Source organism: Marmota monax, unplaced genomic scaffold (genome assembly GCF_021218885.2).
Source record: "Marmota monax isolate L192 unplaced genomic scaffold, Marmota_monax_Labrador192_F-V1.1 WCK01_AAM20220418_F8-fsc00021, whole genome shotgun sequence".
Taxonomy (NCBI): Eukaryota; Metazoa; Chordata; class Mammalia; order Rodentia; family Sciuridae; genus Marmota; species Marmota monax.
In genome coordinates, this window is record NW_026695228.1 from 26,135,643 (window position 1) to 26,147,590 (window position 11,948).

An 11,948-nucleotide genomic window follows, 5' to 3' on the forward strand; every position below is an offset into this window, starting at 1 on the left:
ACTGCTGAGCTACAGCCTGGCCCCATGAATCTTTTTTTTTTTTTTTTTTTTTAGTTGTAGATGCACACGATACCTTTATTTTATATATTCTTTTTTATGTGGTGCTGAGGATCAAACCCAGTGCCTCTCATGTGCTAGGCAAGCGCTCTGCCACTGAGCCACAGCCCCAGCCCCTTGAACTTTTAAGTGTCCAGTTCAGTGGCATGAAGTACACCCACAGGTTGTGCAACCCACCTCCAGAACACCTTTCATCTTGCAAAACTGAAACTCTGTCCCCATTAAACATTCACCCCATTCCCCAGCCGCAGCCTGCGTTCTCCATATCTGTGAATCTGACTGTTTTCAGGGTCGCCTCTAAGTGGAGGCCTGCAGGATTTGTCCCTTGGTGTCTGGCTTATGTCCCTCATAAAGCCCTCCGAGTTCCCCAGGGCATCCTCGCACTTGCCAGGACCACCTTCCTTCTCAAGGTGGAATCCTCTTCATTTTATGGATGGACCACACCGCGCCATCCATGTCCAGTGATGGGTACTTGGGTTGTTTCTGCCTCCCGGCTCTTGTGAATAATGCTGCTATGAACTCGTTCTTGCTCATTTCTATCCCAGGCCCTGCTTTTCCATCTTCACATACCTAAGAGTAGAATTCCTAGTAGGATGATTTGATTTCTAATTTTTTCCTTACTGGGGATTCAACTTGGAGGCACTTAACTACAGAGCCACATCCCCAGCCCTTTCTTACATTTAGAGACAGGGCCTCGCTGAGTTGCTTAAGGCCTCAATAAGATGCTGAAGCTGGCTTTGAACTTGTGATCCTCCTGCCTCAGCCTCCCTAGCCGCTGGAATGACAGGCATGTGCCACAGGCATGTGCCACCTTGCCCATCCCTGTTTCTAACTTTTTGAAGAATGTTACACTGTTTTCTAGAGCAGCTGCATCATTTCATGTCCCTATCAAGAGTGCACAAGAGCAGGCTGGGACTCAGTGGTAGAGCACTTGCCTAGCATGTGTGAAGCAGTGGGTTCGATCCTCAGCACCACATAAAGATAAATACAATAAAGGTATTGTGTCCATCAACAACTAAAAATATTTTTAAAGCGTTCATGAGGGTTTCAATCTCTCCTCATCAGCTGGCTCCTTTTATTTTACTTATTTTTTTTTGGTTTGTTTTGGATAGTGGCCATCCTAATGACTGTCAGGTGGACCTCACTGCTTTTTTTGGAAGGGAGGTGGGTGGCCTTTTTTGGCAGTATTTCTGTCTGTCAGGCTCTGGTTGCACAATCTTGCATGGCTTATCTCCTGGACATCCCGCTCCAGATGATAAGAGAAGGCTATCTTTAGCCCCAGAGCTTAGAAAGAAAGATTGTGAATTTGCCAAGGACACAGGTAAGCTGCCCAGCCAGAAACTGAACCCAAGATTTGGGTGCGTGTGACATTGGGGATTGAACCCAGGGTCGCTTTACCACTGAGCCACACAGGGTCTTGCTAACTTGCTGAGGCTGGCCTTGAACTTGCAATCTTCCTGCCTCAGCCTCCTGAGTCACTGGGAGTACAGGCATTGCCACAGGGCCTGTTTCCTTTGCCCCCTTCCTCCTCCCTTCCTTCTTTCCTCCTTCCCTCCCTCCCTTCCTTTCCTCCTTCCTTCCCTTCCTCTCTCCCTCCCTTCTGTGATGGAACTCAGCACCTGGTGCATGCTAAGCAAGCACTCTATGGCTGAGCTACACCTCATGCTGGGGTGATTCCTAACTTGAAATCTAAGGATAGCCTTCCAGGGTCTTAGAACTCGCCAAAAGGTGTGTAAGGGCTGAAATGTAGCTTAATGGTAGAGCACTGGTTTTGAATGCACAAGGCCCTGGGTTTAATCCCTAGTGCTGCAAAAACAAACAAGCCAAAAGGTGCAGAAAATCCAAAAATGTATGGATGTTGTGTACATGAGTCTCTCTCCTTGCTTTCCTAGACTTCAAAGGAATCCCAGGAAAGCAGTGTCCCTATCTATATAAGCAATTAAAAAAATAGAAGCAGCCCCTCGGCAAGTCCTGTCTCTTGTAAATAAGCTGAGGAGGGAGATGATGGAGCCCGTCAGGACCCTGACAGTTTGCCGAAGTTTCCACTGTGACTCCTCACTTTGCTCCCTGGCAGCTGGAGCCGAGCTTGGAACTTGGTGCGTGCACGCACTGATTTTTCTCTATTCTATGTTGTAGCCACGCACTGATTTTTCTCTATTCTATGTTGTAGAAAATACTAATCATGACACCCGCCCCCACAAAGCGATACCTTTACAGTTTGAGGACCATGTCACTGAATTTTGTCTTTCCTCAACTGTAACCCCTCACATAGTGTGAGGTTTGAGGGTATTTTAGGCACTCCACCCACTCGATTCCATGTGTGAGTCTCACTTAACACCTATATATAACACTTTACTGAATACCAGACACAATCCTTATTTTATCCTAACAGCAGCCCTGAGCTCGGCACTAATTATGGCCCTCCTTTTACTGAGAAGGAAGGTAAGGCACTGAGTGGTTAAGTGACTAGCCCAGGATAACACAGCGCACAGCTACTGTAAAGCTGATTGGAACCCAATGAGACTGCAGACTTCATTTTGGTAACCAATTTTTTTGTTTGTTGTGTGTATCCTATACACACACTATAAAACGTCGGCTCCATAAGAAGCAGCCCGAAGCTTTGCCCCTGCAAACGCTGCTTGCACGCAGCAGGCCCTGGACCTTGGCCTCCCCGCCCAAAAAAAAAAAATTCAAGGTCGCGCAGCAGCTTTCCACCCTGCGCAGGCGCGGCAGGCCGACCTCCCGGAGACGTCCCCTCGCCGCTCCGATTGGTCATCATCTTTGACTGACAGAAGAGCCAGCGCAAGCGCACCAAGCCAAACCGGAGGCGTCCTCCCACATACCAAGACGCCCCCTCGCTGCACCTACTGGCCATAGCTTTTGACTGACTGAGAAATAAGCCAATGAAACCAAGCCCCTCGGGAAGGGGCGTACCCAGCGGGCAGTCAAATTTGCGCGGGTTTGGTCCTGGCGTCGTCATGGCTGCCTTCCGCGATATCGAGGAGGTGAGCCAGGGACTGCTGAGCTTGCTGAGCGCTAACCGCGCCGAGGCGCAGCAGCGGCGGCTGCTGGGGCGCCACGAGCAGATATTGGAGCGGCTGCTGGAGACGCAGGACGGCGCCGAGCAGCGGCTGCAAGGTGAGCAGGAAGGGCGTGCCCTTGTCACTGCAGTTAACCTTGCCAGAGTTTTTTGTTTGCTTGCTTGCTTATTTGTTTGTTTGTTTTAGTTGTAGATGGACAAATAGCTTTATTTTGTTTATTTATTTTTATGTGGTGCTGAGGATCGAACCCAGGGCCCCACACGTGCTAGGCGAGCACTCTACCACTTGCTTGCTTTTTTAAGGCTATTAAGTTTTCTTTGGTCTGGTAAAATTAAAACCCTAACATAAGAGAAGGGCACAGTGGAGCGCGCCTGTAATCCCAGCGGCTCGGGAGGCTGAGGCAGGAGGATCAGGAGTTCAAAGTCAGCCTCAGCAAAAGTGAGGCCCTAAGCAACGCAGTGAGACTCTCTCTAAATAAACTATAAAATAGGGCTGGGGATGTGGCTCAGTGGTTGAGTGCTCCTGAGTTCAATCCCCAGTAAACTGTACCCCTCCACCCCCACCAAAAAAAAAAAACACAAAACATAAGATTTGCCATTTTAGCTTTGTGTGTGTGTGTGTGTGTGTGTGTTTTTTGCAGAGATGGGGTCCAGACATTGAGCCTGCTGCTGTCACTGAACAACCTCCCAAAGTTCACTTTAGTCATTTTTAAGCACTAGGTTCAGCAGAATTAAGTACATTCGCACTGCTGGGGGACCACCATGCATATCTAGAATTTCCATCCTCCCAAACTGGAGCCCTGTCTCTATTAACACTAACACCCCTCCTCACTTCCCCAGCCCCTGGCACCCATCACTCCACTTTATCTCAATGAACATGGCTGTGATGGTAAGTGAGCTCACATAGCAACTGCCCTCTGCTCACTGGCTTATTCCACTTAGCGTAATGTCCTGAAAGTTTGTCCACGCTGCAGCCTGTGACAAGATTTCCTTCCTTTTGTAGGGGATCATAGTCCACTGTATGGATGCCCGCACTGTGTTTATCTGTGGTCTGTCAGTGGACACTGGCTATTTTGAATAATGCTTTACTATGATCACGAGTGCGCATGTATCTCTTCAAGATTGTTTTCAACTCTTTTTTTGGGGGGGATGGTACCAGAGATTGAACTCAGGGGCACTCGACCACTGAGCCACATCCCTAGCCCTATTTTGTATTTTAGAGACAGGGTCTCACTGAGTTGCTTGGCGCCTCACCATTGCTGAGGCTGGCTTCAAACTCATGATTCTTCTGTCTCAGCCTCTGGAGCCACTGGGATTACAGGCATTACAGGCGTGGGCCCCTGCGCCCGGCCCCCTCCCTCCTCTTTACTTTCCCCTGCACTGATGGTTTGGGGATTGAAGGGACTGAGATTGTTCCAGGGAACCTGGGCTTTGAGGCACACAGACCCCGTGCACATCCGGTGAGGAGCTGTGTGCTTAGTGGGCAAGTCTCTCTGCTTCCCAGATGGAGAGATGGGTTTAACCACCCGCCTTGGGACTGGGTCGTAGCTCAGTGGTGGAGTGTTGAGCATGTGTGTGGCCCTGGGTTCCATCTCCAGCACAAAATAAAAATAAAAAGTACCCTCTGCAGAGGGCTTTTGATAATGCTTGGACAAAGAACTCTTGGGTCATCCCATGGCACTTGGTCAACACGCCAGCAAACAGCGCTGCCTTATGGACACCCACAGTGGGAGATCAATCCGGGGAAGAAGCAAGGAGGGATGTTGAGTGGGAGGGTGGTGAAGGGTGGGAAGCCTGTCTGCCAGCCAGCCCTCCGCCATCAGGACAGGAAATCGGTTGGCACCATCCCCCACAGACATGGGGAGAAATGGCCACATAAGCGAATTAAATGTGGATGTCGGTGCCAGGGAGAACCCCTGGGAGTTCACAGTGGCTGCTCGAGGGTCGGAGTGCTGCAGGAGTGTGTGTGTGTGTGTTTAGGTTGTCACAAATACATCTAATACTTTTTTCTTTCTTTTTGGTACCAGGGATTGAACCCAGGGGTGCTCCACCACTGAGCCATATTCCCAGCTCTTTTTATTTTGAGACAGGGTCTTGCTAAGTTCTGTGGGGCCTCACTCAGTTGCTGAGGCTGGCTTCGTACTTGCAATCGACACCCCAGCCTCTGGGATAACAGGGGTGCTCCCCCACACCTGGCCACACGAAATACTTTGATGAAACATTAACGTCAGTTTTTGAGAACTTAAATGCAGGCCCTTTTGGAAGCATTTTAACCTGTGTCTTCCGTGGGCTGGCAGATTGCTCCGACTCTGGAAGAAACACAGTAGCCTTCTTAAGATGTTTTGGATTTTTCTCAGTATTCTGTTCAACATGTGTTTATTCCGGGTAGTGTCTGGAGATATATGGGGAATAAAAGATGTGGTTTCTGATTCAAGGAAGAAAACAAGGGATAAATCATTCAGCGTGTGGGCCAGCCCACCTGCCATAGAGGCTCGTTTCCCAGGGAACCTTATTTTTGTGTTTATTTTCTTGTACTGAGGATTGAATCCACTGCTCTACTTCTGAGCCCCATCCCCAGTCCTTTTCATTTTTTGTTTTGAGACAGGGTCTCGCTGAATTGCAAAGACTGGCCTTGAACTTGGATCCTCCTGCATTGGCCTCCCAAGTGGCTGAGTACCTGGGGTTACAGGCCCGTTGCTACCCTGCCCAGCTTCCCAGGGGATCTCGAAGGGTGGGTGTGCCTGGAGGCAGGAGCACAGGGACATCCTGGAGCACAGGAGAAGGGAGCCCAGGGCTGTGAAAACTGTGAAACTCCACCTTTGAAGAAGGAAGGGTGGGGAGGACAGCAGGTGACAGGGTGAGAAGCTGGTGAGGGTCCTCGGGAAGCCAGCACGGCAGTGCCTGCCTGAAGCCCCAGCTACTCCGCAGGTGGAGGCAGGAAAAATAGCTGGAGCCCAGAAGTTCTAGGACAGCATGGACACCACGGTGAGGCCCGAAGTCAGAACCAAAAAGAAAGACTCTCAGGTGCCTGTCGCGATGGGCAAAGGGTGACTTAGGCATAAAGAATGTCCACGGGCTTCTGCCCTTTTCAATGCTTTATTCACTCAAATCACTCAATACAATTCTACTCTATAGGTTCTTAATCAAGAAAATGGGAATCCTTAATGCTAGGCACTGCAGTAGACAGAATCAGTTCACAGCAAACAATTCTAGATTAATTCTAAGCACTGTAAATACACTTGACAGACACTCCCTCTGCATACTAAGCTAAGTGTCAGGTCAAAAGTCTCAAGCCTTAGGCTTTAAGTCTAGCAGATGCACACTCACTCAGACCGCCCTGATCAGGTCAGGACCCAAGGCAGGATTCTCCTAGGGTGGAGCTGACAGCCAGTTGAGGATAGGGTCCTAGGGAGAAGAAGTGGCTCTCACCATCAAGATGTGGCTGTAGAGTTTGAGAACAGTGAGGAAGATGCTGAGGAACAGGCAAAGATGAGAAGAGTTGGGATGTCCAGGTCCTCATCAGGCTCTCAGCGTGAGGGCATCAGTGTCGGCTGGCTGAATGTCTGTTCATTTGCTTTTTTATACTAAAATTTGGGGCTTCTGACCACCCTTTCAATCCCTACCAGCTCCCACGGGATTTCTCAGTGACATTATTTGCCCTGGGGTTACAGCTTCTGGTCTGGTAGTCCCCACCCTGATTTTCTTGCCTCTCCCCCTTATGGGGTGAGGACAACTTGACAGAGGCTTCACTCTGAGCTCCTCAGGGTGGGGAGAAATGACTTGTTTATAATGGAGGGCTCTGTGGGCTGCCTGGTGTAGGCTGCCTGCCAGGTTTCAAACTGGAGTTTTAAAACGGAGTTGCTTAGGCTAAGGCCTAAGGCCATCCTTACAGTGCCTCTGAGCCTTACCCTGGAGACATGGAGCCTTCTCTGAGCAGGGCACAACTTTGCATCCTCTAATGCAGCCACTCAAGGCCCAGAGGGGAACAAATTAGCATATTGACCCAGGGAGAAGTCAAAGCAGGGGGACAGTTAGGAACTGTTGGGTGGCCTTGGAGGGACAGTGGACTCTCGCAAGGAAGGAAGAGAATCAGAGCCAGACAGGAGCTGCCAGGCTTGGATGGTGACTAGGAAGTGGAAACTGAGTCCCGGGGTTCTAGGCTTCCTGATACGACTTGTTTTTGTTGTAAACTATGATTAGAGGCTGCGGTGCGCCTTGATGGTAGAGCCGGGGCCTAATATGAGGCTCCAGTTCATCCCCAGTACCACCAAATCCACACAGTTGCGATGGCGCACACCTGTAATCCCAGCTGCTCCAGAAGCTGAGACTGGAGGATTGTGGGTTTGAACCCAGTTTGGGCAACATGGAAAGACGCTTTCTCAAAAAAAAAAAAAATAATAATAATAATAAAATAAAAGATCAGGTGTTACAGGAAGGACCAGAGCCAGATATGGTGGCTCACATCTGTATTCCCAGTACCCTAGGAGGCGAGGCAAGAGGATCACAAGCCAAGCCCACCCTGGGCAGCTTAGAGAGACACTGTCTCAAAATAAAAGGGGCTTGGGGCTGCCCCTGGTTCAGTCTTCAGTACCACCAAAAAAAAGGGGGAGAGAGAAGGGCCAGATCCCATATTTCACAATTTTTGGTGTATTTAAATGTGTTGTGGCAAAAATGTGCAAGTTCTGACGGCAACTCTGGAAATGGACTTGTGATCTGAAGTGGCGATGCAGCTTGCAGTGGGGGGTGGGATGCCCTTCCCTGGGACCTCCTGGGGGTGGGGGGACAGACCCCAAGGAGCCTTCTCTCCCTCTGCAGAGACACTGGCTGCAGAGGAAGAGGTGGCCCAAAGCCTTCTCCACTCAAAGGAGCGCAACTGCCAGGGGAATGCGGAGCTACAGCAGCTGGAGGCCGAGCTCCAGAGGGCGGCTGAGGACGATGCCCGTCTGCAGGCCAGCCTCCTATATCCTTGACCGTGCCCATCGTCCTCCCTAGAAATCCCTTGCATGGGGCTGGGGTGTGGCTCGGGGCGGGCACTCGCCTAGCAAGCCCTGGGACGGGATCCTGGTGCCTGGGCCCGACGTGCAGTGCGGTGGTCTCCTTCCAAGCCGGGGTCCTTAACGACCTGCCGCACTCAGCTCACCGGGGAGCAGCAGGAGCTCAGGGAGCTGGAGGCCGATCTGGAAAGACAGGAGAGGGACGTTGATGAGGACACGACCGTCATCATCCCTTCTGCCGTGTAGGTTCCGTGTAGGTTCTAGGAACGTGTGCTGGGGCTCAGCCTGCCGCCCCGTCCTGCGGCTGCAGGTTCAAGTTGATGCAGGGGTAACTTTCTTCTCTCTCCCTCCCCCCTCCCGCCCTTGTCTAGGTATGTGGCTCAACTGTATCACCGAATTAGTAAAATAGAGTGGGATTACGAGAGCGAGCCAGGAGTGATCAAAGGCAGTATCCTTTTATTTTTTTTGGAGAAACTGGTGGGAATATGAAGGGGTGCAGCCGCTCTGGAACACAGTGTGTGGGATCCTCAAAAACTAGAAATCGAGGGGCTGGAGTGGTGGCTCAGTGGTAGAGTGCATGCCTAGCGTTCGCTAGACACTGGGTTCGAACCTCAGCACCACATAAAAACAAACTAATGTTTCCACCTAAAATTAAAGATACATAAATAAATAAATATTTTAAAAAAACAAAACAAAAACTAGAAATAGAATCACTCTGGGATCCAGCAGTCCTGCCACTGGGAATAGACACAAAAGAAGGGAGAGCAGCAGGGTGTGGCAGTCTCGGTGTCCCGCTCACAGCAGCCTTGGTCACAGCTGGCCGGGAGACAGTCTGACATCGTGAGCAGGGTGAGCAGGTGAGGTGAGTTGATGAGCAAGCTGTGCTCCACCGGGACCCGGGGCACCGCCCTAAGGAAGGAGGTCTGGAGGCTAGAGGCCGCTGAGAACCCTAGGCCGGGGAGAGAAGCGGCAGCCGGCTGTGAGCAGTTCCACCGGGCCAGCGGCCACTTCATAGGGGCTGAGCAGGGGCAGAGGGGGCTGGTGTTCCATGGGGACAGACTTTCAGTTTGGGAATGAAATTCTGCCAATGGACGGTGGTGAGGTTGCCCAGCACTGTCATGGTGCTTAACGCCAAGAACGGGACCTAAATGTGGGTAAGGTGTGGATTCTGTCACATTTATTTATATATTTATGTATGTATGTATGTATTTATGTATTTAAAAATGTTTTTAAGTTGTTGGTGGACCTTTATTTATTATATGTGGTGTTGAGAATAGAACTCAGTGCCTCACCCATGCTAGGCAAGCACTCTACCACTGAGCCTTCCCTGTATTGCCCAGGTTGGCCTCTAACTCCTGGACTCAAGGGACTCTCCTGCCTCTACCTCCCAATAGCAGGGACCAAAACCATGCACAGGTCACCATGCCCTACTAAAGAAATGTTCTGTATTTTGGGTTTTTTTTTTCCCCCCTTTCCTGGGGTACTAGGGATGGAACCCAGGGCCTGGCTCATGGGAGACAAGCACTCTACCCCTGAGCCATGCCCCAGCCCCTTACTTTTTTTGGTACCAGGGACTGAACCCAGGGTGAACATAGAGGTGCTTCACCACTGGGCCACATCCCCAGCCAGTTTTGAGACAGGGCCTGGCTGAACTGCTGAAGCTATCTTTGAACTTGCAATCCTCCTGCCTCAGCCTCCCAATCTGCTGGTATTACAGGCATGCTCCACCACACGCAGCCGTACTTCACACTTTTTAAGAAGATAGCATGTTAATTTTTTCTTCATGAAAATGTATTTTAGTCTCTAAATATCTTTTTGTAAGGGGTGCTGAGAATTGAACCCATAATCTTAAACTACAATTGAGCTACATCCCAGCCCCTCTAAATATCTTTTTTGTTTTGGTGGTATTGTTTTGGGGTTTGTTTTTCCACTGTGTTAGACCTGAGTATCTTAAACTTTTTTTTTTTTTTAAAGGCTGGCCAAGCCAGGTAATCCCAGTTACTTTGGAGGCTGAGGCAAGACATTCACAAGTTCGAGGCCAGCCTCAACAAGTTAGCAAGACAAGACCCTTTCTCAAAAGTTAAAAAAAAATCAAATGTTAAAATGGCAGTCCCCTCCCCGCCCCCAGGTTGTGGAAGGGCCAGGTGTGTGAGGGGTTTTCCTTGCATTGGAACCTTCAGTCCATCACGGCCCCAGCGTGGCCCAGCCCATCCACCTGGACAGCACCCAGCTCTCCCAGAAATTCATCAGTGACTACCTCTGGAGCCTGGTAGACACCGAGTGGCAGCCAGGAGCCTCGTGACCTGCAGAATCGGCCTTGGCGGGTAGTGGGTAGCTCCGTGATGATCAGTTTAAATATGTGTATATATTCTGCTGTGAGTACAACTAAGTAGAACAAATAAAAAAAGAAAAAAATGTTTGTATATAAAAGGTGTTTTTATTATCCTTTTGTTGTTGTTGTTGTTAGTGGGGATTGAACCCAAGGCCGCTTAACCACTGAGCCACATCCCAGCCCTTCTTCATATTTTCTTTTGAGATAGGGTCTCTCTGAATTGCTTAGGGCCTCCCTAAGTTGCTGAGGCTGGCTTTGAACTTGGTAGGATCCTCCTGCCTCAGCCTCCTGAGCAGCTGGACTATAGGCCTGGGACACTGTGCCTGGCTGCAAGGTTTCTTTTTCTCCCTGATTTTGCGGTGGGATCTTGGCCTGACCCGGGCTACACAGCTGTAGGGCCCTGACTTAACCTCCCCTTACAATGACACTGTAGCCTAGGACCACAGAGTCTGTGCACTTCTCTTCCCCTGATGCTGGAGATGGAACCAGGCCTCCCTCCACTGGGAGGCACCCCAGGTTCTTGGACATGACGTGAAAGGAGAGCAGAGCCCCATCCACACCAGCAGCCAACCTCAAGCAAGGTTTGGGAGCAGATGTGGCTCTCCCTCCTCAGCCCCAGTGACGGGGGACAGGTTAGGCTGTCAGGGCTGTCCTGGATGATGTGGGACATTTAGCGCCTTCCTTGCCTCCGCCCACTGAATACTAGTAGCTCCTGCTCTCTCATGACAACAGGACATGTCTCAGCCATTGCTGGGTGTCCCGGGGAGAAGTGACACACAAGGCCAGTCTGCAAGTCTGGCATCAGCCCCTTGGCCTTTGGCTGAGGAGCTGCTGTCACCTTGGTGGCCATTCTTGCCAACATGGGGCAGGATGCTCGCCCCAGATGGTTCACCCACAGGACCACAGGAGCCAGGCATGGCGCAGCCCCAGCCCACAGCGGAGTCCAGGGGTGGAGAAGAGGCGTGTTTCCCTCTGGTCTTGCAAACAGACTGGCAGGCTGCAGGGCACAGATAAGGGCACAAGGAGCTTTTATCTTTGGCCCTGGCCCAGGCTCTAAGTGCCCTCCTCCCCCAGAATCAGCTCTCCCTCCTGAAGGAGAAGCCTGGCTTTGTTCTGGGAGGGGGCCGAGGGGTGTCCCCTGCTGGCCACTCATCCCCAGCATCCTGGACCTGTTTCCCCAAGAAGACAGTCCCTTCAGGGAGGCTGCGCCCAAGCTCAGAGGGACTATGTGCCCCTCACCCTGCTCTCCGGCTTCTCTGCCACCTTGGCCAACCCAAGCACTGACCTACAGAGGGAGCGAGTGGGTGAGGAACGTGGCCGAGTGGGGCCCGGCAGGCGGGTGCAGGGAGGTGCCTGATCTCACAGGGACGGGGAGGCCCCTGCTCTCCCCATGCCTGGGCCCTGACTCACTGCCCAGCGCTGGCCTTGTGCCCAGGACAGCCTCGGCCTGCAGCCTCCAGCCCGAGCCCCACCCCCACCCTGGTGGTTCTCTCAGAGCCGTCCCATCGCCACTAGCTTGTTCTCG

General features: G+C 51.2%; 1 protein-coding gene across 2 annotated transcripts; it reads left to right on the forward strand.

Annotated features, from left to right (window-relative positions):
* The first annotated feature begins 2,980 nt into the window (after positions 1 to 2,980).
* Spc24 (SPC24 component of NDC80 kinetochore complex) lies at positions 2,981 to 10,508 on the forward strand. Of its 2 annotated transcripts, XM_046436743.2 has the most exons (5): positions 2,993 to 3,195; positions 7,913 to 8,057; positions 8,229 to 8,333; positions 8,463 to 8,539; positions 10,272 to 10,508. In XM_046436743.2, the coding sequence occupies exons 1-5, from the start codon at positions 3,036 to 3,038 to the stop codon at positions 10,391 to 10,393; spliced, it is 609 nt and encodes a 202-aa protein (XP_046292699.1). In that variant the 5' UTR covers positions 2,993 to 3,035; the 3' UTR covers positions 10,394 to 10,508. The 2 variants fall into 2 exon arrangements, with proteins under 2 accessions (XP_046292700.1, XP_046292699.1); XM_046436744.2 differs by lacking the exon at positions 8,463 to 8,539 and having other exon boundaries at positions 2,981 to 3,195; positions 10,272 to 10,505.
* The last annotated feature ends 1,440 nt before the right edge of the window (positions 10,509 to 11,948 follow it).